Source organism: Dendrobates tinctorius, unplaced genomic scaffold (genome assembly GCF_039654945.1).
Source record: "Dendrobates tinctorius isolate UK_male_01 unplaced genomic scaffold, ASM3965494v1 ptg000232l, whole genome shotgun sequence".
Classification (NCBI taxonomy): Eukaryota; Metazoa; Chordata; class Amphibia; order Anura; family Dendrobatidae; genus Dendrobates; species Dendrobates tinctorius.
The window spans coordinates 13249249-13277040 of NW_027361899.1; the positions used below are offsets into that span (position 1 = coordinate 13249249).

A 27792-nucleotide genomic window follows, 5' to 3' on the forward strand; every position below is an offset into this window, starting at 1 on the left:
CATTGGCTGGTGTACGCTCGCTCCTGATCACTGGCTGGTGTACGCTCGCTCCTGATCATCGGCTGGTGTACGCTCGCTCCTGATCACTGGCTGGTGTACGCTCGCTCCTGATCACTGGCTGGTGTACGCTCGCTCCTGATCATCGGCTGGTGTACGCTCGCTCCTGATCATTGGCTGGTGTACGCTCGCTCCTGATCACTGGCTGGTGTACGCTCGCTCCTGATCACTGGCTGGTGTACGCTCGCTCCTGATCATCGGCTGGTGTACGCTCGCTCCTGATCACTGGCTGGTGTACGCTCGCTCCTGATCATTGGCTGGTGTACGCTCGCTCCTGATCACTGGCTGGTGTACGCTCGCTCCTGATCACTGGCTGGTGTACGCTCGCTCCTGATCATCGGCTGGTGTACGCTCGCTCCTGATCACTGGCTGGTGTACGCTCGCTCCTGATCACTGGCTGGTGTACGCTCGCTCCTGATCACTGGCTGGTGTACGCTCGCTCCTGATCATCGGCTGGTGTACGCTCGCTCCTGATCACTGGCTGGTGTACGCTCGCTCCTGATCACTGGCTGGTGTACGCTCGCTCCTGATCACTGGCTGGTGTACGCTCGCTCCTGATCATCGGCTGGTGTACGCTCGCTCCTGATCATTGGCTGGTGTACGCTCGCTCCTGATCACTGGCTGGTGTACGCTCGCTCCTGATCACTGGCTGGTGTACGCTCGCTCCTGATCATCGGCTGGTGTACGCTCGCTCCTGATCATTGGCTGGTGTACGCTCGCTCCTGATCATTGGCTGGTGTACGCTCGCTCCTGATCACTGGCTGGTGTACGCTCGCTCCTGATCATCGGCTGGTGTACGCTCGCTCCTGATCATCGGCTGGTGTACGCTCGCTCCTGATCACTGGCTGGTGTACGCTCGCTCCTGATCACTGGCTGGTGTACGCTCGCTCCTGATCACTGGCTGGTGTACGCTCGCTCCTGATCACTGGCTGGTGTACGCTCGCTCCTGATCACTGGCTGGTGTACGCTCGCTCCTGATCACTGGCTGGTGTACGCTCGCTCCTGGGTGGTCTCTCAGCTGCTGTATTATGGGTTCCCCCGTCCTGTGATTCCTCTCCCTTCCTGTCTGTGTTACACCCGTCCTCTCTAGCACACGCGGGTCTGCGGTGACACCGGGCAGGAGACCCCACCTGTCAGCTGCTCCTCTCTCTGGATTTCTCTCCTCTCGTCGCCTGAGTGAAAAACAGCCCAGTCCCAGTGACGTCACTGTCGCTATGACACCCGATGGAGAAGACTCCGGCCAAACCCAGCACTGTTCACCTCCCCTGGAGTCTCCATGACAACGGGCGGGGGCGGGGCGGGGCTACGGAGAAGAGCGCGCCAGAGCTGGACGAGGCTGCGACTGAAGCCAGGGGTGTGGCCGAGGGGAAAAAAGCGGGATATTTATTAGGCTCCTCCTATAAGGGCGGGGCTGGAAATAGACACACATAGTCTCCGCCCATTGGCTGGTTTTCCTCCCACAAGCCATTGTTTCTCTTAAGAAGGCGTGGTTCTGTAAGGTGACGCCCATGTTAGCAGTGATTGGCTGCTCCTCAGCTGCTCTCCGCCTCCTGGGCGTGTCTGTTTCGTGTTGTGACGCGGCTCCGCCCGGCTCGCACTGCTCGGCTCTGGTGGTGGACGGTGAGGGAAGCGCAAAATGGCGGACGGAGAGCTGAACGTGGACAGTCTGATCAGCCGCCTGCTGGAGGGTGAGTGTCCGCGGCGGGGTGAGGAGGGAGCGAGGAGCGACTGAGGGGGAAGACAGGGCCGAGCATCGAGGCCGGCGGGGCGAGAGAACGGGAGAGGGCGGGAGCGCGGCCTGAGGCAGAGGCCCGGAGCGCGGGAGGCAGTGACGCCCCTCACCCCTGCCTCTGCTCTTAGGCTGGCGGTGGTTACCATGGAGACCCTGAGTGACCCGGGCAGTTACCATGGGAACCTTGGGCTACCGGTGTGTGTGGGGTGACCGGGGCCGCTACCGGTGTGTTGGAGGGGTTCTGGGTGTCCCGGGCCGGAGTGTGTGTGGGGGGTTGCCTGGTGTTCGGTGGTGGGGTGTCAGGGAGTCGGGGGGGCCTGTGGGGGGGGTGTCAGGGAGTCGGGGGGGCCTGTGGGGGGGGGGGGTTGCCTGGTGTTCGGTGTCGGGGTGCGGTGTGTAGGGGGGTGTCGGGGGGCCTGTGGGGGGGGGTGGCTGGGTGTCGCGGCCCGGTGTGTGGGGGGGTGGCAGGGTGTTGGGGGGGCCTGTGTGTGTGGTTGGTGTCGGGGGGCCGGTGTGTGTGTACGGGGGTGTCGCGGCCCAGTGTGTGGAGGTGTCGGGGAGAAGGGAGGGTGAATACATATAAATTGTCGGGTCAGATTCCTTGTGGCCTTGTTTAGAGGTCAGCATGATGGGGGTGTGAAGACTTCAGGGCGCTCATATTTTAGTCTTGTGGTTTGGCTGGAGAACTCCCTGTGATGCTCATTTTTGGCCCCCGCTGACAGTGTAGGCCGCCGGTGGGGAGATGGGGGCCCATACCTGTAACCCCGGTTACTTTGTACGGTGGTCAGTTTGGGGTCTCTGCAGCAGAGCTCGCTGTCCAACTGATGAGTCGGCACGGCCGTGTAAAATGCGCGCCCTGGTCAGAAAATGGTGTGGGGGATGGGCAGCGGCACAGCGTGATGTACAGATGCCGGCAGCGTGCAGTTCTGTTTTCTTGGCTCCTGCGGTGTCAGTGCCATCCCTACATGCGGGCGCACAGTCCTGCGCATGCCATTGCACGGCTTAGGATGAGGACATTCCTTGGCTCTTGTTCCCGGTCGGGGCTGATCCTGCTCTGGAGGTTACCGGTCGCCTGCTCCATACTGCGACGTTCTGTGGCAGATCTGTATCTCGGGCTCCATGGTCTCATCATAACTGCACCTGAATTGCCATGGCCCCTTTCAGTGGAGCTGCTTCCTGGGTTCTGGCCGCATCACAGCGGTTCCCATTAGTCGCCCGACCAATCTTGTGTATGTGACTGTTGTAGAGTCGCCAGTCGTGTGTGTGACGTACATTGCAGACTATTGGAGTGAAGTTACAGGCAAATTGCGACTAAAGTATGACCTCAGTAACAATCATTGGGTGCGAGCGTCGTGTCACATGGCCAGTTTCAATGTGGGCTATAATGAAGCAACAAAACAGAGCGCGATGCGATCACGGGGCCGTGTGGCGGGGCGGCAGGTGCGTGTCCTGGATAGACCCTGCAGCGGGTGCTCTGGTTTGCTTCCTTTGGGTGCGCAGCATCGTTACTCCTGTCACCATAGTGTATTTCCAATGGGGTTTACTGATGGTGGAAGTCCCCAGGGCCCGTGTGCTTCCTGACCGGGGAGCGTGTTGTTGCCCTGGCATTTTGTTCCTGCTTTTCTAGTTTTCCAGAGCAGCCGTGCTGAAATTCCAGGGCTTCTGTCACCTATGGTTCTTCTGATGTCAAAACTATAACTCCATAAATTGGAGGGCGTCCTGGTGAGTGGCTGCCTGTAAGAAGTAGCAGAGGCGCAGACAAGCCATATACACACACACTGTGCAGAATTATTAGGCAAATGAGTATTTTGATCACATCATCCTTTTCATACATGTTGTCCTACCTCAAGCTGTATAGGCTTGAAAGCCAACTGCCAATTATGTAAATCAGGTGATTTGCATATCTGTAATGAGGGGTGTGTTCTAATGACATCACGACCCTATATAAGGTGTGCTTAATTATTAGGCAACTTCCTTTCCTTTGGCAAAATGGGTCAGAAGAGAGATTTGACGGACTCTGAAAAGTCAAAAATTGTGAGATGTCTAGCAGAGGGATGCAGCAGTCTAGAAAGTGCCAAACTTTTGAAGCGTGATCACCGAACAATCAAGCGTTTCATGGCAAATAGCCAACAGGGTCGCAAGAAGCGTGTTGATAAAAAAAGGCGCAAAATAACTGCCCATGATTCCATGAATTGAGGAAAATCAAGCGTGAAGGTGCCATTTGCCACCAGTTTTGCCATATTTCAGAGCTGCAACGGTACTGGAGTATCAAAAAGCACCAGGTGTGCCATACTCAGGGACATGGCCAAGGTAAGGAAGGCTGGAAAATGACCACCTCTGAACAAGAAACATAAGATAAAACGTCAAGACTGGGCCAAGAAATATCTTAAGACTGATTTTTCTAAGGTTTTATGGACTGATGAAATGAGAGCGACTCTTGATGGCCAGATGGATGGGCCCGAGGCTGGATCAGTAAAGGGCAGAGAGCTCCACTCCGACTCAGACGCCAGCAAGGTGGAGGTGGGGTACTGGTATGGGCTGGTGTCATCAAAGATGAACTTGTGGGACCTTTTCGGGTTGAGGATGGCGTGAAGCTCAACTCCAAGACCTACTGCCAGTTCCTGGAAGACACCTTCTTCAAGCAGTGGTACAGGAAGAAGTCGGAATCGTTCAAGAAAAGCATGATTTTCATGCAGGACAATGCTCCAGCGTGGCTGGCCAGTAAAGGTCTAAAAGAGGAAAAAATAATGACATGGCCCCCTTGTTCACCTGATCTGAACCCCATAGAGAACCTGTGCTCCCTCATAAAATGTGAGATCTACAGGGAGGGAAAACAGTACACCTCTCGGAACAGTGTCTGGGAGGCTGTGGTGGCTGCGGCACATTGCAATGTGGATCGTAAACAGATCAAGCAACTGACAGAATCTATGGATGGAAGGTGAGTGTCATCGTAAAGAAAGGTGAAAGTTATATTGGTCACTGAGTTGTTGTTTTTTTTGTCAGAAATGTTTATTTCTAAATTTTGTGTTGCTCTATTGGTTTATCTGGTGAAAATAAACAAGTGAGATGGGTATATGTTTGGTTTTTATAAAGTTGCCTTAATAATTCTGCACAGTAATAGTGACCTGCACAAACAGATATCCTCCTAAGATAGCCAAATCTAAAAAAAAACTTCCAAAAATATTAAGCTTTGATATCTGAGTCTTTTGGGTTGATTGTGAACATAGTTGTTCAATAATAAAAAGAATCCTCTCAAATACAACTTGCCTAATAATTCTGCACACGGTGTACCTGGTCCACTCCGGCCGGTAGGAGACGGCTCAGAAGTGGAGCTGGTGGGCCCGATGACTTGACTTCAGGACGATGCCCCTGTACTTGTAACACTATCTGGCTGCATAGTCGGAGCGGCCGCTGTATACACTGAATTCCCAGCATGCACTGAAACTACAACTCCCATAATGCACTTGGGGCCGCAGATCCGTTTGCTCCCTCTTCTGTATCTTGCATACAAATGCCGATGTCAGGCGTTCGGTGTCTGCAGGGCGTGCGGGGTGTGTTTCTTTGCTCAGTGACTTGGTGTGTATTAGTACTAATGTACCGGGCGAGGGTCTGATGAGTCTGACACCTGCAAGGTGCTGCAGCGGCCTCAGTAACCGCTATTGGGACTTTTCTATTAGGAATGCCCCTGACCACAGGCTTAGGACCCCTCGAGTGTGTGTGTGGGGGATGTCACTGTGTAGCCAGGTTGCTCTCAGTGGGGAAAAAAAAAATACTCTTGTAGTGTTAAACCATTTTAGTGGCTGACGAAAAAATTAATGTTACAAAGTCGGCGCTTGAGACTTCTCGGGTCTCTTCATCAGGCTTGGTATAACACTGTGTGACGGCTGATATCGGGGGCTGAGGTCACCTTCTTGCACCATTGGTGTACAGATTATTATTATTATAATACTATTATTATAATACTATTATATTGCTGATGGTACAGCGCAATGGAAAGCATTACCGCTATATAAGTGACAAGGGAGGTTGTATTCCATGGCGCTTTACATGTGAGGAGGGGTATACGTAATAAAAAAAAGTACAGTAATCTTACTCAATACAAGTTTCGACTGGTGCAGGAGGAGAGAGGATCCTGCCCGCGAGGGCTCACAATCTACAAGGGTACACAGATAAGATGACTATTGAAATGATGTAGGCCAGGACCCTACAGCCCAGCGAGAAACCCAGGGATTTGCTTCCTGGGACTCGTCCTCCGCTCTGACGTCTTCGTAGCTTGGGGAGAAGACGCTTCTACTATATTTGGCCATTGTTTGGAGAGAGGCGATATTTCCATCCGAGAGTCGGAAGGAATGAGGATGCGGCTTGCCTACCGTTCTGCATGGCTGCACATCTGCAGGAGCTTCCTCCCGCCTGCAGTGAAGAGACATCCAACTCTTCATAGATTTCCCACGGTGTCTTGCTTCGGCTGTTGGTGTCTGAGACTGTGCCTTTTATGTTTAGGATCTAGGGAAAGGTGACTACAGCCACCAAACGTGGGACTGTCCCTCAGACCAGTGGATGTCACATGGCCTATAGATGTGGCCGCATCCTGTCTTATTGTAAGTTGAATGTAAATTAATCACTTATTAAGGGTCGGACCGATTTTTTTTTTGTTTTTTTTTTTCTGGCTGATGCATGAGACTCTACCCTCACTCAGGACTCATAAACTATGACCACGGTGCTCCCGCAGTACTCGCAGTCTCCTGTAGTGGCCGCTGCTGTCGGAGCTGTGATTTTTGCAGCTGGCGATCAGGATCAGATTTCCTTTACTAGAAGTGATCATCACTTTCCTATACTAGGATTAGATTGTCCACTCTTTTGGGTATGTTCTGTCTTGCTGATGGTACAGCGCAATGGAAAGCATTACCGCTATATAAGTGACAAGGGAGGTTGTAGTGCCTCCTATAGGTAAATAATTGTTCAGGCATTGCTACTTCAGCGATTTCCTGATCTTATTAGACAAATACATTGATCAGTGCTTTCTGCTCACTTCAGCTCTGTCCTCTTATCCGGGGTGTTGGTCTGCCAGCTCAGTCGTGGCCTCGCTGTGCTGTTTTTAGCCTGGCAATGCCTGGTTGCCCTTTGTGCTGATGGTGGTGTCAATGTCATCAGATCTTCCTGGTATATTTAGCCCACAAGTGACCAATGTCTGTTGTTCCTGTGGCGGCGGCTCAGGGGGGTCGCGCTGGAAGTCGCCCACCCGGTGGAGTATCAAATGGTGACTAATAAAGAGGCCGCAGCATCGAGTACTGGCCGGGGGCCACGCAAAGCCGATCACCAGCCCCTTATCAAGTGTAATCACACAGTGCAAAGTGCATAAAGATATCAAACCTGCGGAGATCAATGATCGGACCCAGAGTTGTCGTAGTGGTGGTGGTAGCTCGTATAAAGCAACACATACGCATATAGAGATGAATGGCTGTATATGGGTTATATGGTGCGGGATATCATAGCCCCATAGTAAAGCTTATGGTACAGGGGGTAAGACCCAATGTCTTTAATGTGACGTCAGCCTAGTTCTCTCAGCGACTGGTCTGCACTCCCGGTGTACGCTCTGCCCCCCATTGTGTCCTGCTGGGCCCCCGTGTATGTGCAGCGTTGGTGCTGGGCATCAATGTATCGGGGGTTAGCAGGTCCGTCTGAGGGCGCTGGGCCTCGTAATCCTGCTGTGAATGGAGCGTTTCACTTCAGCTGATCCTTGAACGAGCCGGGAATTCTCCTAGCCATGATTTATTTTTTTTTTTCCTCTCCCCATTTGTTTGCTTTCTGCTTGACAAGGATATTGGTTGTCAGCTTTCACAACCTCTCAGATACAGAGCGGTTTGTTTTGAGCAATGGCACAAATTAAAGGCGATCGCGGACAAGAATCTTACTCGGCAGCGATGAGCTCAGTGGCAGTGACTTAATCTGGTAAACAGGTTCACGTGGCACCGCATGTCCTGGTACTGAGTGTTTATAGCAACGGTCAAGTAACTGAACCTATGGGGATTAGCTGCACAATGGAGACAAGGACCGGAGTGTAATTGGTTTATCAGCTTTATTCAATCATGGATCCCATTAATGGGGAACGGCCAGCGCACATTGTACATTTAGAGCTAATCTGCAACAACTGTGGGGTTACAGGCGTAATCCCAATAATTTACCCCTTCATGACCAGCATCTTTACTACTTAGTAGAGACCCTCTGGCTGTTATAACCTGCCGCAGAAGTGATGCATAGGCAAATACCGGCTTCTGGCAGCGTTCCAGAGGACTCTTAGCCCAGTCACTACTATTCTTGGGCTTGCACTCTATACCTGATTTCTTCTTCTGGTGCAGTCACTGTGTACATACATTACTGATCCTGAGATTCCTCCTGTATTATACCCCAGAGCTGCACTCACTATTCTGCTGGTGCAGTCGTTGTGGACATACATTACTGATCCTGAGTTACATCCTGTATTATACTCCAGAGCTGCACTCACTATTCTGCTGGTGCAGTCACTGTGTACATACATTACATTACTGATCCTGAGTTACATCCTGTATATTACCCCAGAGCTGCACTCACTATTCTGCTCGTGCAGTCACTGTGTACATACATTACATTACTGATCCTGAGTTACATCCTGTATTATACTCCAGAGCTGCACTCACTATTCTGCTGGTGCAGTCACTGTGTACATACATTACATTACTGATCCTGAGTTGCATCCTGTATTACACCCCAGAGCTGCGCTCACTATTCTGCTGGTGCAGTCACTGTGTCCATACATTACATTACTGATACTGAGTTAAATCCTGTATATTACCCCAGAGCTGCACTCACTATTCTGCTGGTGCAGTCACTTGTGTACATACACATTGCTGAGCTTCCATCCTACAGCTGACAGATCAGGTAATGATGACATTTTCTAGGATGCACATGAAGCTGTGATCAGGGAATGAATGTATGTGCTGGGAGATTTCAGCTCTGAAGCTTGCAGAATACATATAATGGTGCATTCAACTACATTATGCAGGGGGTGTCATGACTCTTGCCCAAGTTTTGAGGCTCCAGCCTTTGCTATCATGGTATTTATTAGTCCTATATAAGCTGTTACGCGGGGTGTGGCGCTGCCTCTGTCCTTTCACGTCTCTACAGAAGGTCGTTGTGTTTTACACCAGAGGTGTGTGTCCGCTTCGGCTTACGGCCGGCTCTATAAACTCTTTGCTCCGAGGCCCGTGCCGTGCCCTGTTGTGTTCTGTCACACCGGCTGCTTTGTATGGGCAGCGTGGGGCTCGGAGCCCCGGTTTCTGCACACTTTGCAGGGGCCTGTGTGATGTGTCCTGTTCTCGGCTGTGTATGGTGTGCGGCGGATCACTGGTTCGTTTCTTTCCTCTTCCTCCCAGCGGTCACATGTGTTCCCGACAGAAGGCTCCTCATTACTAATCACAGTGGCACCGGCCCCTCCGGCTCTTGCCAGCCCGGTAAAGTTCCGCTGTCTGAGCCAGTGATTTTCCAGTGACATGTTACATCCATTAAAGCAGCTGGCTGGACAGAGCAATGGATCGGCTCATCACGGCTGAATGCCAATATTAAGATGAGCTCACGAGAGGAGGGGTCAGTGTCCGGATTTTTTCTGGTAGGTTTGTGGAGGGACAACCTCGTCTTCTGGGCTCACAATGCAGAACTGAGCCGTAAAAAAATAAGTATTTCCCTAGACTATGGGGACATGGAGGGGATTATGTGGGGTCTCTGCACTGTATAAGCCGCCTGCTCCGGTTGGGACCTGATGCATACGGTCGTGTTCACACTGCGCAATGTAGGGCTGATTTGGAAGAGAATCTGTATCAGAGATCCTAATTTGCCGCCTCTGAATAGGCTATAATACATGTTTGATATCTGCCAGCTCTTCCACCCAGAAGCCACATGAATAAGGGGGTGCTGTAGTGATTACAGAGGGGGCGTCACAATTGGTCAGATGGGCACAATTCCCTGGGATTGTAGCAATGCTTGTTGGCGGTGTATCCGGCACTGCCCTATTCTAGATCAGCCCCCGCCTGCCTCTCCTGGGTGACGTGCCCCTGCCTGCGCTCGCTGCTGTAGGGTGTCCCCGGCTCTGTCGCTCTCTAGCTGCAGGGAACGCGGGGTGTTGCTATGGATCGGCTTTTATGAATGGCTCATTGTATTGCTGCACTCACGCAGCCGATCTCGCCATCTAAGGCAATGAACCGGAGGATGCCGACACACAGCAATAAATTGATTTTTAGTAGGAATTATCTCACTTACAGAAAACGTACCGCCGCTCAGGAGATACTACCGTCAGCACAAGTGATAAGTGCTGGAGCGCAGCGCGATACAACGTCATCCCTCCCGAGCAGTGGTCGGATTGGAAACGTGCAGCGCTTTTTGGTATTTTGTGACCGATTTGGCGCTGTGTACTTGGGGAGGTCGTGGTGATGTGAGCGGAGCCGACTAATAATCGCTTCTCCAGAATAGACTGATGGGAACAGAACAGGCTGCAGGATACAGAGAAGGCCACATTATTTCTGCTCTAAAGCAAAGCATAGAGGAAGCCTTGCACTGACTTCAGAGGGCGTATATCTGTAATAGACTCACGTAAAATCCCAGGCAGGAGGCCGCCATAAATGGTCACGAGCCGCCGCTCTGGAGAAGGTTTCCACATGGAAAGAGACTTTTCCTACTGACTGCACATATAAAAATAGAAACTCTGCCAACGTCTGTGATTACGCTGTATGCTCTCTGCTTTGTGGAGGGTGAAGAGGGGCAACTACCGGGCCCTGTCTGTGGTGCACATTGCTGAGGTCACTTGCCTTTCCCCAGAAAGGTGACTTAAGGTACTGTCACACTTAGCGATGCACCAGCGATCCTGACCAGCGATATGACGCGGTCAGGATCGCTGGTGCATCGCTAAGTGCTCGCTAGTAAGCTGCCACACAGGCAGATCTCGGCAGCGACATCGCTGGGGACGGGGGTCGCTACTTACCTGTCAGACGAGGCGATCCTGCGTCCTCCCGCCCACGCGTCGCTTGTCTCCACAGCAGGAAGCTGACGATGAGAAACGGTCCAGGACGTTCTCGTGCGATCAGCGATGACTAGCGGGGGAGCGGTCGGAGGTAAGAATCAGACATAGTGTATCGCTAGCAATATCGCTATAACGTCACAAAAACCAGTGACGTTACAGCGATATTGCTAGCGATATCGCTTTGTGTGACAGGCCCTTTACTCGGGAAGACTAGCGTAGATTGGGAGTTGTTGTTTCTGCTAGACACCACTCAGACAAGCACTTTTTAAATGAAGTAGTTCCCCACTTAGAAAATAACATATTCATCTCATTGACGTTTGCACCAGGTTCCCCGGTGCTCGCATGACATAATGCCATGTGAGCCCTGCAGCCAGTCTACAGCCACTATTGTGACTTTGAAATGTCAGGAAAGTGGTGAAAGTGTGGCAGCCCAATAGCAGCCAGTGATTGTCAGCAGGGTTCCTGTGGCATAGCAATGTCGCAGAAGTGGAGGATCAAGTAATTTTTATTTATTTTTTTTTTCAAAGGTGTCTACTTCCTTTATGGAGGCGTTTGGTGAAGTTGCAGATGATAATGACGTGCTATCATACAGAATATTGTCCCCTCCTGGATCTGTCACTGAGCCGGACTCCATTATTTACCTGCAAATCATTGCCCATATGGACGGGTCTCTGGTTGTGTAGCTTGCACTCACCAGCCTGGCCCGATGGTTCTGCAGCGATGGTCCTTACGACTTAGTACTTTTTATTTTTTGGGTGGCCTCTTATATAAACGGGGCAATTGTCTCCATTTGAAGATCTTTTTGATTACGGACATCTCCATCTGCAGCTGTGACGCCTTTTATAGCTCTGATGCTCCCAAAGATGGAAAGGCTGTGTTCACATGATGCTTTTCTGCTGCAGGTTTTTTTTATGCAGATTCAGAGCTACTTAAGGCTAGGGTCACACTGCGTTAAAGCAGTCTGTTCACCGCATAGCGTTATGCTATACCGTTAGCGCAGATGGAGCCTCAGACGTTGCAGCCCGTGTCCGAGGCTCAGTCACAGAATGACGGCACATCGCTAGCGCATGCCGATTATGGCATGCGTTAGTGATGCGCCCGATAATGGGAGGGAATGGCAGCGTTAACAGACTGTTACATTGCGTTATGCCGCGGTGTAATGCAGTCCGTCTAATGGACTGCCATAACGCAGTGTGACCCCAGCCTCATACTGCACCAGCAAAAGCTCTAAGATTGCAGAAATCTCATGCACAATTTTTTTTTTTTCCAATGACTATATTGGAAAACTGCATCATATGCCCTTTAGGGTGTGTGCACACTAGGGTGACCGCAAAAAAATCGATGTCGGAATTTTGTCCGTCTGGACCCCACAAAACGATTCCCCTTTCCAGATATTGAGAGAGCCAAAATTTGAGCTCGATCAAACGACGTTAACCCGTGCCGCTCGTCGCTCAAAGTTTGAAAAAATCCAAATTGAGGTATTTTAAGATTTAGGTATTTTGCATAGTCTGTTAGACTATAAAGAATGTGACAACAACATTGCAGAAATAGCCCTGACCAAATTTTCGAACCATTTGTGGTATTTGAATGCAGAGTTGGTGGGATTATCGTTTTTTGATCCCACCATTACAGACAATGCACGCTAGGGTTGTAAATCCAAAAGTTAGGAAAGAAAAATTAAAGAGGTAGGAAGTAACCGACTTTAACGACCTTCTGACAAAAGATGAAGAACAAAAGCAATATGTCCTGCAAGTTGTAAGCAAATGCCGAGCATTATATTCTGACGTTTCAAAAACTACTTTACCAAAAGCTCTAGAATAGATTAGATAACTATGTAAAATTATCAACTCATGTAGGTTAGCGTGCTCTGATGGTTCATCTGTGCTACTGAGCAATTTATTAGCCATTAACAACTTTTCATTGTCTGTAATGGTGGGATCAAAAAACGATAATCCCACCAACTCTGCATTCAAATACCACAAATGGTTCGAAAATATGGTCAGGGCTATTTCTGCAATGTTGTTGTCACATTCTTTATAGTCTAACAGACTATGCAAAATACCTGAATCTTAAAATACCTCAATTTGGATTTTTTCAAACTTTGAGCGACGAGCGGCACGGGTTAACGTTGTTTGATCGAGCTCAAATTTTGGCTCTCTCAATATCTGGAAAGGGGAATCGTTTTGTGGGGTCCAGACGAACAAGATTCTGACATTTCCCCCCCCCCCCCATATGAGATCCGGTCACCCTAGTGCACACGTTGCAGATTAGCCTGTGGAAATTTCTGCAGAGAATCTGCATCTCTTGGCAGAATACGCAGGGCAAAACACTTGCTGTGCTGAGAGGGAGGGAGAGAACACTGCTGCGGATCCTCAAAAAGAAGCTGTCGATCAAGTTGTGGCAGCTTCTAGCCTCCCATGGATGCTATTGAAGCATGCCAAAAGTAAAAAAAAAATAAAAAAAAAAAAAAAAATTTAAGATACAAAAAAAAATATAAAAGTTCAAATCCACCCCCCTTTCGTCCCATTCAAAATAAAACAATAAATAAAATCACACATACACATATTTGGTATCGCTGCGTTCAGAATTGCCCGATCTATCAATAAACGGATTAACCTGAACGCTAAACGGCGTAGCGAGAAAGTCAAAACGCCAGAATTATTTTTTTGGCCACTGCGATATTGCATGCTATAACGGGTGATCAAAAGAACGTATCTGTACCAAAAAATGGTATCAATAAAAGCGTTCGCTCCGCACGCAAAAAATAAGCCCTCACCCAACCCGAGATCACGAAAAATGGAGACGCTACGGGTCTCGGAAAACTGCGCAATTTGTTTTTTTGGTTTTTTTTTAGCATACTTTGGAATATATTTTGACCACTTAAATAAAAAAGACCCTAGACATGATTGTTGTCTATGAACTCGTAATGACCTGGAGAATCATAATGGCAGGTCAGTCTTAGCATTTAGTGAACCTAGCAAAAAACATGTGTGAAATTGCAATTGGAATTTTTTCCCGTTTTCTGTTACACTACATGGTGAAACCAATGGTATCGTTCAAAAGTACAACTCGTCCCGCAAAAAAAATAAGCCCTCACATGGCCATATTGACGGAAAAATAAAAAAGTTATGGCTCTGGAAAAAGGGGGGCGAAAAACGAAAATGCCAAACCGAAAAACGCTCCGTCATGAAGGGGTTAAACCATAATGTCTTTGTATTCTCATCACACTGATGTTAATATTAGTACAGCGTTTAATTAGTGAGAAGGTAAGCATTGCTCGACCAATTCAACTTCCCCTGCTGTTTTTACCTTTGCAAATTGTGTTTTTTTTTTTTTTTTTTTCTTGGACTCCTATAACCTTCTCGCTGCGATTCCTACATGGATGGATCCTGTTTTGTTCAGAAGCTGCTTTTTTTTTTTTTTTTTTTTTTTTTTTTTTTTTTTCTACTAAATCATTTGATCAAATTGGCGTTTTTTTTTTTTTTTTTTTTGGCCTAACGTTGCATTGTTACTGCTTGCAAAGTGTAAGCAAAGCTGAAGATGTGTTTTTCTTTTAGCAAGAAAAAAAAACTCTATAAAAGCAACTTGTGTGAGCATGGGCTAAACACTATGTTCCCACCATTACTATTTGGTGAGTTTTTTTGATTTTTAAAATGACTTTTTTTTTTTTTTTTTTTTTTTTTTTTCATCGTGTTGCTATAATTACCGCCCTTTTACCTCTGGGCTTTGCTACGTGGTGGATCCACCTGTTTTCTCTCTGCCAGTTTTTCAGCAAGTGAGATGTTGCTTTCTTAGGCTGGGGGTTTGTTGACCTTGGCGCGGCTCGTGTGCCCGTCTCGGTGTATCACATGGCAGGGTCGGTCTTTGCTAGCACCAAGTTGTTTGTGACAACAGCTCCAGCTAGGAGAATCTGGGCTCCAGCCTGATACCTTGTAAAAACCAGGGCAGAGATTTGTGCTGCTGACAGGAGGGGGCAGCGCTGGGTTGTGAATAGTCAGAGACGGAGGCTTCAGATCTACCATAGCTCTTCAGCTTCATTTGCATATCAATTCACATGCTAATTTTTCAGTAACAGAGGAAGGGTCTGGCCATCTAAAGGTATTGCTGGACTTGTCTTGGAAAGAGGTACAGGCACATGTAAATAGTTTGGGGGGTGAAATCCTGAGGAGTTTCCCTATAGAGGCTAGCACTTGGAGATTGATTAGTGGGATAGGTAATGAAGATGAGATGAGTGGCAGTCTTACGCCGGCAACACCAGCGATCAACCGGATGTACACTGAATAGCTCCATGTAGTGGCCATTCCCTGGTGTTGCAGCTCAGCTCCTGTTCACATCAATAGTATCTGACGCTTTTCTTACTTTAATAATATAAACTATTTGGTAGCATCTTATTCCAATTTCTCCATCTAAGACAGATGCACACTTGGATCGCTAAGTGTCCAGCAACCATAAGACCAAATTGGAAGCCCTGATTTGGAGGCTGTCCGCCTGGCGGTCCCTTTAAGTGCATTGTTTTGTGTGACAGCTTTTCTTTTCCTGGCATCGCCTGCTGTTGTCTCTATTACGGGTGCGGTGATGCATGAGCTGCCATCTGTCTGTGCTCGGCACCTGTAGTACGGGCACACGCTCTGCTCCATGATTGGTGGCTATCCTGTATGTGTGGAGCCCCCCTGCACCCACACAATGGGTAAAGGAGCCCTTATCCAGGGGGCTACCCCTACTTCAGAGGAGATGCTCTGGACAGGACGGGGCTTCACTGCAGGAACATGGAGCCAAGTATGAATAGAGGGGTCTAGGCAGATATTTATACTATAGTAGCTGAAGAGCCCCAGCGCTGCCCGGGCATAGTAACTGTGGTTAGTTATAGCAAATTATAATTATCCTCCATCCCATAGTCCCGTGCCCATATACCCATCATACATATCCACCATCCCATAGTCCCGTGCCCATATACCCATCACACATTCTCCATCCCATGGTCCCGTGCCAATATACCCATCATACATATCCACCATCCCATAGTCCCGTGCCCATATACCCATCACACATTCTCCATCCCATGGTCCCGTGCCAATATACCCATCATACATATCCACCATCCCATAGTCCCGTGCCCATATACCCGTCATACATATCCTCCATCCCATGGTCCCGTGCCCATATACCCATCACACATATCCATGATCCCATAGTCCCGTGCCCATATACCCATCACACATTCTCCATCCCATGGTCCCGTGCCCATATACCCATCATACATATCCACCATCCCATAGTCCCGTGCCCATATACCCGTCATACACATCCTCCATCCCATGGTCCCGTGCCCATATACCCATCATACACATCCTCCATCCCATAGTCCCATGCCCATATACCCATCATACATATCCATGATCCCATAGTCCCATGCCCATATACCCATCACACATCCTCCATACCATAGTCGAGTGCCCATATACCCATCACATATTCTCCATCCCATAGTCCAGTGCCCATATACCCGTCATACATATTCGCCATCCCATAGTCGAGTGTCCATATACCCATCATACATCCTCCATCCCATAGTCAACCATTATGACATAGTGAGCGGCGGGCTTGATACACACTTTTTCCCCATTATGTAGATAGGGGCAAAATTGTTTGGTGAATTGGAACGCGCGGGGTTAAAATTTCGCCTCACAACATAGCTTAGGACGCTCTCGGGGTCCAGACGTGTGGCTGTAGCTGCGACGGTGCGGATGCCAGTCCCGGACACACACACACACACACACACACACACACACACACACACACTTGAGCTTTATATATTAGATTGTGCAGCATGTGAACACGCACCAGACGGCCGCTGACAGGTCGCTCACTCGGCCTCCGTCCGGTAACTGAGCTGTATGGATTTTAGTATGTACGTCGGCTCTCCGGGGGTACGTGCCAGACGTATAGTGCAGCCATGTGAACTAGAGTCCTACAATGCATGTGATGGGGGCAGAAGTGCTCCGTCAGGGTTCCGGCGACATAAGTAGATCTCCAGTTACGCTGCAGGGGCTTCGTGTGATGTCCCTCTGCGCTCAGCTTCCTTCACATTACTGAGACTCTCTTGTGCTGGGCGGCTGCCAGGACTTTCCATATGTCTAAAAATAGTCTGACGGTGGTCCGTGCGGAGCCGAGATTTGGCTTCAGAATGACTGGGCGCTCGTCAGAGGCGTCCGCTCCGGCACATGATGACTTCTGCTTGTCCAGGTGTCCTCCATTGTCAGCGTCCAGTGTGAGAACAGGCGGAGGTTACTCTCCAGAGATCATCGGGGCTCGTTATGTATGGAGGTGCAGAATACAGTTACTGTCGTAGGATCCGGGGTGTAGGAGAGAACCTGGAAAAAGTGAATTCCCCCTCCGATTCTGACTAGTGACTGCAGCTCTTCTCCCAGACATGGGGACACGGACCCCTGTGTTTAGAGGCTCATTGTAATGGATCATGACCCCTTATTCTGGGTGCCCTCCTCCATTTGCACTTGATACACCTGACCTCGGAGGAGTATAGGACGCTGCTGGCGAATGCTTCATGTTTGAGTTCAGACCTCACGCTGTGTTATCTCCTTTTTCCCCGCAGTGCGAGGATGTCGCCCCGGAAAGATCGTGCAGATGACGGAGGCCGAGGTGCGAGGTCTTTGCATAAAATCCAGGGAGATTTTCCTCAGTCAGCCCATCCTGCTGGAGCTCGAGGCCCCTCTGAAGATTTGCGGTGAGTTTGCTTTTCCCTCGCTCCTGACAGCCATGTTTGGCTCCATGTAATGTGCAGAATATTTGTGGTTTAGCATGGAAAAAATGTAGCTTTTTTTTTTTTTTTATTTTCTATCTTCTGGCTTGCACAGTGCAAAATTCAGGGCCGCTATCTAGAATTTATTTTCATGCCCCATATAGTCAAGAATTTAGGGGTCCCGCCACCTAGTAACCTGGACAAGGGGGAGAATCGGGGTGGGCAAATACACAAATTGTAAGGGGCAACAAATAAGAATCCCAATTATTTCTCACCTTGCTGCGTCTCTGTCCCCTGTAGCTTTACTTCCCTCCAACGCTAGATGGGGGCTGATCTGGTCACTATAGGGGTGAGAGGGTACAGGTGATTATTCATTGCCAATAAATTGTCGTTTCCTCTTGGACAGCTGTATGAAGATGGGATAAGATGAAACGCTGCGATATTTAATCATTGTAATGAAGCTGTTTTCCCGTCTTCTCCTCCCGCAGGTGACATCCACGGGCAGTACACAGATTTACTCCGGTTGTTTGAATATGGCGGCTTCCCCCCAGAAGCCAATTACCTCTTTCTGGGGGATTATGTGGACAGAGGGAAGCAGTCGCTGGAAACCATCTGCCTGCTGCTGGCGTATAAAATCAAATACCCCGAGAACTTCTTTCTGCTCCGAGGAAACCATGAGTGCGCCAGCATCAACCGCATCTACGGCTTCTATGACGAGTGTAAGTCTCCAGCTGTCCCCAGCCGCCCCGCTCCACTAACCTCACTGTGACCTAGAAAGATCTGTAGTGTTAGTCACCAACCATCCACGGAGCAAGCTGGCAATGAGCGTTTTCTACAAGAGTGTGTGCAGTCTGGATGAACAAATTCCGACAGTCGTCCTTACTAAATCATTAAGTGGCAGGACAGCTATAAATCATGTGCTGCATGACAATGCCGGACCTAGTGGGGGGGGGGGCAGCAGAAATCCTCCCTGTGTGGTAGGAAAACCCTGGCCATCTTGGCATCGCCTTCTGCCGATAGATTTTTTTTTTCCCCTGACATTATCCCTATACTGATTGTTTTCTCCTCCAGTCACTTCCAGAGCTGCTTTCTGAATTCTGCTGGATTTTTGCTTGGCTCCATTAAATGCAGCTTAATAATCCTGCAGAATGGTGAGTGCTGCTCCTGGTGTGCCTTGTCTTGAAAGATCTTTGCTTCTAGGTAAGAATTGCAAAGTTGCTGTCATATGTAGGATTGAGGTCCCTGTATGTAGTCCTGACACTTCTTGGACCATGCTTCTGTACTGTGGCAGCCAATAAAACACAACCCAATTTTTTTTTTTATTTTTTTTTCCCTTGAGAAGAAAATTAATGTAGACACAGGTGCATTGTGGGCTCATGAACCGGCCTGGTATATAGCAGATTATTGTCGCATTTAATTGTGCATGGGCCACCCTAACAAAACAATTGAAGGGTAAACAGTTGAAGGGTAAAGCTGAGCCTGCAACCTTAAGACTCAGAAGGCGCTTTGCTGAGTGAGACATCCAAGACTTTATATTATTAGAGATTTTACCGCATTAATGAATCTGCTGATTCCTCCGCTTTCCCTTGCCGCGCTCGTGACCCACTTTAACAAGAAAAACTACACCACCCCACCCCTCTGTGTGCTTTCTTTAGGCAAACGGAGGTTTAATATAAAGCTGTGGAAGACCTTCACCGACTGCTTCAATTGCCTGCCGATTGCAGCCATTGTGGACGAGAAGATCTTCTGTTGCCACGGAGGTAAGGGCAGAGATGTCAGCAATGTCCATCAGGAGACTACGCAGTCAGGAATGGCATGCCCATCCCCTGCGAGGGGCTCAGATTATATGTAGATGCATTCCCGGAGGAACGGTGAGGGCAGGTGATATGGCAGGCAGCCGTGCTCCCCAGAGGTTTTGGTTACTGCTCATCAGGCCTGGAGGCACAATATGTAATGAAAGGGTTTCCATTATTATCCTAGAGGGCACGTGTGCTGCCAGGGGGTGCCGTCACTTATGCAACATGACTCTGCACCCCTTGTATCCCGTGCACATCTGTCACTGTGACTGGAAACGGCCCATAGTGATTAAACCTCATCTGCTGAATGTCCCAAAATAACTATCTTCCTCACAACTTCATTCTCTGGGCACTAACTGTGTTGGCGGGGTTATAAATGGGTGTATGAAACAGAGTCCAGTCCATACAGCAAGCTCGCACATTCGCTGTGACCGTATGGCAGATCCGGCCAATGGGTTATAGATCGCTGCTCGATTTCAGTGCATTGTTCTCATTGACAGGCTGCAATCCCCTGTCCTGATTCTTCTCACAGCTCAGGGTTTGTTACAATTGTTTACCGTCTAGGCAATCTTCCACGACCTAAACGCTTCAGCAGCCAATACTCTACCCTGCCCTGGACGCTCGCACGTTCTCTGAGCACAGCTCGGTCAGAAGGATTCTGCCTAAAGCCTATGGGTGTAAAGCAGAAACCGTCCATTCATTGTCTACAAGCCTTAATGTGCTCCGTTATCGCAGGGGATCAGTCATGACGTCAGACTTTCTTGTAGCTTCCTGACCCCTGACTGTAGGTTTTTACATAAGTGTGTGGCTGACCATTGTATCTATAGCCATGATTCAGGGGCTCAGGCCCAACCCCTGCTGCACTCCCCTGCTGTATTTGCAGTGTTTTTGAAGCTGCGATATATTGGGCAGTGAGTGTTTGTTTGTTTTTTTTGTTTTTTGTGTCGTGGATGTGACTGGTACATGTTTTCTTTCTTTCAGGTCTCTCACCAGATCTACAGTCTATGGAACAGATCCGCAGAATCATGAGGCCCACAGATGTCCCTGACACAGGTAAGGTCCGACGTAGGAAGGGCAGCTACGGGCAGGTCCCCAAATGCTGTTCGATTGTCAGGAGACAAATATTGTTTTAAAGCCGCATAAAAAAAGAAATATAACCTTGCTAAAAAAAATAATAAATCAGGAGGTGATGTAGCGCCAACTGGTCTGATGTGCTGGAGTAGACAAGCGAATAGGCTCAATGCCAGGGTGTGGAGATGTGGGCTCGCGGTAAGGTTTGGGCCCTATAGGTTTGATCTACTGCTTCTACCTACAAACCTGCTGACAAATACCCCTGTCCTGACTGGTCTGCCCGGGTAGAGGTTCAAGGTCCTCATCTGGGACCTTTTTCCCCGTTTCTCTGGACTGATTCTGCCTTCTGTTGAACTGATTGCGCCCATTCAGTCCCTTCTGTTATATACTCACCCATCATCTGGGATTGACCGGTATTGGCTAATACAGATTGCAGCTTCCAGCTTTGTGGGCATTGTTGCATTGGGTCCTCACAGCTGTAGATGGAGCCCGGCACCATGTTATTGTAGCCCATTGGTATGTGCTGGACTATTTCTCAGTTACCAGTAATTACTATGATCTGAGTGGAGCCGTTGTCATTGCAGCGCTCAGATCATGGTAATTATCAGATAGCGCTCACCAGGTCTGGGCACCGGGGTTGCCTTCATCCAGCGTGAAGTCTACATCACTAGATTAAATTATCGTTGAATGGTCTTCCTCGGTGGGTTCACCCACCTGAAAGGCATCATGAGCACACACCCGTACAAGTGCTCGTTTCAATAAATCTGGCTCATTTTACGTCAGCGTGCTGCTTACGGAGGGTTATGGGGGAGGGTTAGTGCCTCTTGTACGCCAGCGTGCTGGTTATGGAGGGCTATGGGCTCAGGGTTAGCGCCTCCTGTATGTTGTCTGGATAGTTGATCAGTGTCCATCCCCGTATGTGAATTCCACTGGTTCCTGTGCATGTCGCTGCTGGTCGAGCTCTCCCGTCACGGTGTGTGGACGCTGCTGTATGCCTGGAATTCAGGGACAGCTTGTTATTCACCCTCTTCCCCCGGCGATTTATTTTGGGTGGAATTTCATGCGCAAGATTTTGTCACAGAAATTGTGACCATCCCATTAAATTTTTCTTTGAAACGCTCAAATCTAGGTGCTCCCCCACTATGCCCTCATCCAGGTGACTGTCTCACACTTTTCTGCAACCAGATGTTCTGCGTGTATTCTCACTTCTTGTTTTTCCTGATCACGGCAGTGGCTGCATGGATTGAGGCTCAATTAGTGCTAACCCTGGGACCTAAATCAGAAAAACACGGAGGTCCGAATTCCCACTCTTTCTACAGAAGTGAATGGTCGGGTGAATCTTTCATTTGTATAGAGAAGTTTTGCAACTTAATTTCTCACTATTTAGAGATCACCGTTACCTGTCAGTGAATGGACACGTTGCTCGTTACTTCCTGAGGCCGAAAGAATGTTACTACTCTACCAATACAGATAAATTGTGCTGTCACCCTGGAGTCTGGCCGATTTGTGATCCCGACACTTTTAGCTCTGTGTATGTGTTTGCTGGGTTTCGTGTACTAGCAGCAAACCTTCAGCTGCGAGGAGTTTCTTCAATTTTAGATTCCTCTATTGTTCCTGATCATCCTTTAAACCACACTGGATATATAATGATCACAGCGTTTAGGAAAATACATAGATATTTAGCCCAAACTCCATACTGTCCCTTTGTGATGGGGCTTACTTTCATGAGAATAAGAACATATGTCCTTGGGGAATAAACTCACTGCCATTTTTAAATCCATAAATGAAGCATTGTGTGAACGAGAGTGATGGGACTGTTGAGGTTTTTAGTGGAGAGGAGCGGATCAGTTTGCAGGACCCTGGTCCAGCGGCCACATCGGCGGCTTCTGGATGGGGCCCTGCAAACCACCTACCAGCTAGCAATCAGGAGCCCATCGCAGTGTCAGTGTGGTGGAATGGCGCACACAACACCAGGCCTACTAATAAGAGGTGCTGATGGACGGTTTGCATGGATCCTCTCTGGCAGCCATGGACTACTGATTTGGCTGCTGGATCAGAGTCCTGCAAACTCGCTTTTACCATTTGGATGTTAACACCAGATTTGGATGTTCACTGACAGCTAGCAGTGATCTTAACTAGTGAGAAATTGAACGTTTTGAACTTCTTAAGACCCATTTGTGTATCATTATGCAAAGCTTCAGCGTTCTTCAGACACCCCTGAGCGATTGAGTGGCAGCCACCAGGTTATATTTAGTGTCCGAATGGCGGAAACATTGTCTTGATCTGAGGATCTGCAGCAGATTAGTCCTCAAGGATTGAAAGCTTAGTTCCACCAGCTCTGTCCTCACGTCTCGGTCGTACACAGGTGTGGATTACACGGTGTGACCCGACCCTTCAGGACGTTTGAGTAACACTTCGGGGGCACACGAGGCTCTGCGTCATGAGACTCCCCTCTTCTATTTACAGGCTTGCTCTGCGACCTCCTGTGGTCAGACCCTGATAAAGATGTGCAGGGCTGGGGCGAGAACGACCGCGGGGTTTCCTTCACCTTCGGAGCAGATGTGGTTAGCAAATTCTTGAATCGACACGACCTGGATCTGATATGTCGGGCTCATCAGGTATGTTTCATAAGAATAACCGGGGGGGGGGGGTCCCTGGGAGAACTCATAATTTTATTGGTCACATCTGGGAGTGACGACCAGAAAATCTGCCAAAGTGATTGTTGCAACCTGTCTAGACTCTTTGGATTCACGTGGTGATATGTTGTGCTCTGGATTCCTGACCTTTGAGCTGTAAGGTTTCAGGTTGGGGTATATCTGCATCACCATTTTTTGGAATTAAGTATTAACACAGTGTCTCTTCTGTGTCTTCTGGATGAGTAGTCTTCTGCTTTCCTGACAGATTTTCATGTTGCCTCCGCACACAGGTAGTAGAGGACGGCTATGAGTTCTTTGCCAAGCGGCAGCTGGTCACCCTGTTCTCCGCTCCAAATTACTGCGGGGAGTTTGATAATGCCGGCGGCATGATGAGTGTGGATGAAACCCTCATGTGCTCCTTCCAGGTAACACCTGACCTGATGCTAAACACCACAGCACCCTGGGGTGGGGGGTCTGTGCCCACTGTGCAGATTACTGGGGCGCTGCCTGATGGCTGAAGTACAAGGCCGAAAAGATCCTTTTAGATGCAGCGCATACCTGACTGCTCCCGTGTCTCTAGTGGCAGAGGATCCCTTTAATCAGACACCAATTTCAGTGCTCTCTGGCTGTAGATGTCGTCATTAGCAATGTAATGGTGTTTTTTTGACCCATGGAAATCCTTACTAATGCAAGAGAGACCCGTTAGTAACTGCAACAATTTTTTATTTATTTTTTTTTATTTTGTTTCCGTTTCTTGGTCCACTCGTCTGATTTTTCACTTTGCAAGTAAAAAAAAATCCTCCTGTAATGGTTGTCACAGTGCACTACCCACCCATCCACCCTGCTCCTTGACTGGACCAACGCTTATTTTACCTGTTGGCCTATACCTTGTGCTATCCACAGCTGACTATAGTCCTCTAACTTATGGGACCCCATCTTTTGGACGCTTACCTAGGACTAGAACCATCCTCACCCATGGATCAATAGCTAACAAAAGTAACACTGAGGTACCCTGTATCTGAGCCAAAACATAGAACATGCTTTATGGGAACGAAGTGCTCCCTGCGGTCAGATCTATTGACCTCTGTTCACACCTATGTCATTATGTCAAAACTTTGTTCTTCTCCTATAGATCCTGAAACCCTCAGAAAAGAAAGCAAAGTACCAGTACGGGGGATTGAACTCTGGGCGCCCCGTGACACCTCCCCGGACAGCCAACCCTCCCAAGAAGAGGTGAAGAGCATATCCTGCCGACGAGACAGCACCAGATCCTCCATCAAGACAAAAATCCACCTTATAATAAGTGTGCACTGTTAACATCACCCAGCCATTCTGCCCCCTTCTTAAAATGTTGCACGCGTTTACCTCCTTGAGACAGGTAAAAGGATTCCAGAAAGGGTTAAATGTCCGATTCTGCTTCATCCCCCACCCGTATCCCCAAAATAAATGGGTATATTATGCACATAACATATTAAGCCCCAAACATCATTGCAAGAGGTCCATCCATACTTCTAGTAATGCAGCTAGTCCTCAACCCCACCACGGACCCTGCAAGTCACAGAAGGGTCACGCTGCAGCGGCGTTTTGTCGTGTTAACCCTTTCAGTGCCGGCTGGATCTGCAGGACTTAACTGTGCTACTTACACATTACAGTGCAACATTTCTCCATTGCTTTATGCGTAGCCCTCCACACCTTGTTCCTCCTGGCATTGAAGGGGTTACACTTTACCTTTTGTCTCTTCACTTCACTGCTTTAATTTTTTTTTTTTTTCCTATAGCATTAGTTGTACATTCTGACTTCTGAGAGAAGAAATAATCACCACCCGTTGTGTGTGTGCCCTGTGGTATTTTTGGATTTCCACGCTTTTTTAGCATTTTTTTGTTTGTTTTTCCCCCTCTCCCATTTCATTCTGTTCACTGACGGACACTTTTCAACCCCCCCCCCCCGTTCTGATCTGCTTTGACATTAAAGATGACTTTTCTTAGTACATGTGGTTCGTGTACAGCTTGCTCTCTAACAGCCTGACGTTACCGGTGAATGAGCCGGTGACGGCAGCGTAGCCATCATGTAACGTTCATTTGGTGATTTCATACTGACATTCAGCGTCTCGGGGGCATCTGTGGTCAAACGTCTCACCCCCTCCTCCTGCCCATCCCCCTCTCCCCTAACCACAGTTTACCCGTTTTCAGTTGCAATCTATTACAGCATGTGTAGAGTTAATGTTGGTTTGCACATGATGCATCGCCACGTTCCCACGGCACATCCCGCATTTGCACTTCTAGATGCATTTTCTGGAGTCGCATTGCATTTGAGCTCTGGAAGTAGAGTTTAGAAGTGACAGTTTGCAAAACTGAATGTGCCGCTGGTCTGCGTCTGCCCCATTGTCAGGATTAAAGGGTGCATATCGCCCACACGCACTGGGATTATGACACGACGGCGGCGCCCCTACTGGGCGGGGGATAGCAGTGCGGTCCCGCGGCGTGTGGGCTGCATGGACACTTTAATTTATTAGCGAGCAGCAGTCACTATCAACAGTAAACTGTATTCTTTACAAGCGATCTATTAACTGCTTTAAATATCGGTTTACTTTTTTCTTTTTTTTTTTTTCTTTCTGTTTTAATTCAATAAAATGTCATTAGAAACAAAACCGCTCGTGTCTCCTCTCCAAAATGTCTATATCAGGGTGTCATATGGTAGAGCCTGAAGGGTCCAACATCTCTGATATTTACAGTTCTACAAAACATCCATCCAGCCAACGTTTCTTGTGTTCTGCACAACTAGGCCAGGGTCACACTTGCGAGTACTATGCAAGAAACTCGCGTGAGTCTCTCATCAATGCCCAACACTCCTGCCAGCACTCGGGACTGGAGTGTGCAGCTGCATGTATTTCTATGCAGCTGCACACTCCGGTACCAGCGGCAGTGCCAGGTATTGATGTGGGAGACTCGCGTGAGTTTTTTGCATCGTACTCGCAAGTGTGACCCCGGCCTTGGGAAACTAATCTGTGGGATCTGAGCTGGTGAAATACATTTGTGAGTTGCATTAAAATGCCTCAAAGTATTTTTCCACCAATGCAGATCATTGTATGGATATAAAGAAAATATTTATCACTTATCGTGTACTGATCCTGAGTTACATCCTGTATTATACTCCAGAGCTGCACTCGGGATCAGTAATTTATGTTCCCAGTGAGTGCAGCTCTGGGGTATAATACAGGATGTAACTTGTGATCGGTGCAAGGTGTAGAATGTGTTGGTTTATGTAGATTTTCTATAACTCAACTGTAAGATTATTTTCCAGGATGTCCCTCCGGACGGCACCAGGGAGGACGTCCCTCGCCTCCTTGCAGGGACAGGAAGAGCACACGAGGTTAAAAACAGTCTCCACCCCTATTCCCTCAGTGTTTCTTCCTGTCCCTGCACGGAGGGACGCACAAGAGGAGTTGGCTTACCGGAGGGGTCCAGGGGGATCGGGTGGCTCTGCCAATCCTTCCTCCAGTGAAGCGGCTCCGGTGCTGAAACCCTCCTGAGTGGGGGTCCCTCAGCCACAGAGACCAGGGGAGGGACAAGCCCCCTGGGTAGAGCTGCTTCCTCCCGCAGCGGAGGCTCTCAGCTCCAACACCGGCAGCAGCGCGGGGACCGGAAGTCGCGTGCAGAGAGACCGAGACACTTCCGGTGACGTCAGAGCGCCGGAAATGCAGGCCGCCGGCGGGCGCTCTGAAGGAGCAGAGTGTGGCAGCAGCGAGACAGGTAGCACCCGCCTGTCCTGACCTCGCAGAGGCTCACAGCAAGGATGGAGAACCAGGCAGAATCGACCCGGACGTGGTAAGTGCGCATAGCGCAGACCGACCGAGACCCGGACTGCCCAGATCAGAGCCTGACTGTCCCTCTCTTGCACCATGCAGGAAAAGGCACAACCGACAGCGTCCATTCCCACGACCAAACAGGCGGAGAAAGACCCAGGGAAGCCCAATAAGTGTCCCGTATGCAGAGTTGAGCTCCCCAACAAGCACAAGAAGTTGCTGTGTGACACTTGTACGGCCAAAGTAATGAAAGGCGAACAGCCATCCCTCCTATCGGAGATGAGATAGCTGATTCGAGAGGAGGTCCAGGCTTCCGTGGCCACCTTGTCACAGCCAGCCAGTCCAGGCCCCAGTACTAAGCGAACCAGACAGGAGATGGAGCTTAGTTCGGAGGAAGGTTCCTACTCCTCTGAGTCGGATCAGGAAGAAGGCGAGCTGGGCACTAGCTAACCAGAGTATGGGAAAAGATCTCTTCCTCGGATGATACAGACAATCTGGTTCAGGCGGTCAGAGACACAATGCAGATTGAGGAGGTCCAGAAACCTCAGTCCAGGCAGGACATGATGATCGGGGGGCCTTAGGGCGCAGAGGAAAGTAGTATTTCCAGTGAACGACCATGTGCGAGCTATGGTCCTGGAGGAATGGGAGGAGGCGGAAAAACGTCTCGTAATATCCTGGGACTTTAAGAGATGGCTCCCCTTCGACCCCGAGGACATTAAAGAATGGGAAGTAGTTCCCAAGATTGATGTCCCTGTGGCAAAAGTAGCCAAGAAAACAACGATCCCTTTTGAGGAAGCGTCTAGTCTGAGGGACCCCATGGATAGGAAGGCGGATAACCTACTAGGGCATGCCTGGGAAACAGCAGCCTTAATTAAAACAAACGTAGCAGCTACTT

At 49.1% G+C, this 27792-nt stretch overlaps 1 protein-coding gene across 1 annotated transcript; it reads left to right on the forward strand.

Annotated features, from left to right (window-relative positions):
• The first annotated feature begins 1583 nt into the window (after positions 1 to 1583).
• On the forward strand, positions 1584 to 25742 carry PPP1CB (protein phosphatase 1 catalytic subunit beta). Its single transcript, XM_073556341.1, has 8 exons — positions 1584 to 1745; positions 17446 to 17577; positions 18081 to 18311; positions 19248 to 19352; positions 20370 to 20441; positions 22926 to 23077; positions 23386 to 23520; positions 24228 to 25742. The coding sequence occupies exons 1-8, from the start codon at positions 1694 to 1696 to the stop codon at positions 24330 to 24332; spliced, it is 984 nt and encodes a 327-aa protein (XP_073412442.1). The 5' UTR covers positions 1584 to 1693; the 3' UTR covers positions 24333 to 25742.
• The last annotated feature ends 2050 nt before the right edge of the window (positions 25743 to 27792 follow it).

What these genes read in the sequence shown, in the direction of transcription:
- PPP1CB (XM_073556341.1), top strand. Translation starts at nt 1,694, where the DNA reads ATGGCGGACGGAGAGCTGAACGTGGACAGTCTGATCAGCCGCCTGCTG. An exon ending in GATCAGCCGCCTGCTGGAGG is followed by an intron (nt 1,746 to 17,445) that starts GTGAGTGTCCGC and finishes TTTTCCCCGCAG; the next exon opens with TGCGAGGATGTCGCCCCGGA. An exon ending in CCCTCATGTGCTCCTTCCAG is followed by an intron (nt 23,521 to 24,227) that starts GTAACACCTGAC and finishes CTTCTCCTATAG; the next exon opens with ATCCTGAAACCCTCAGAAAA.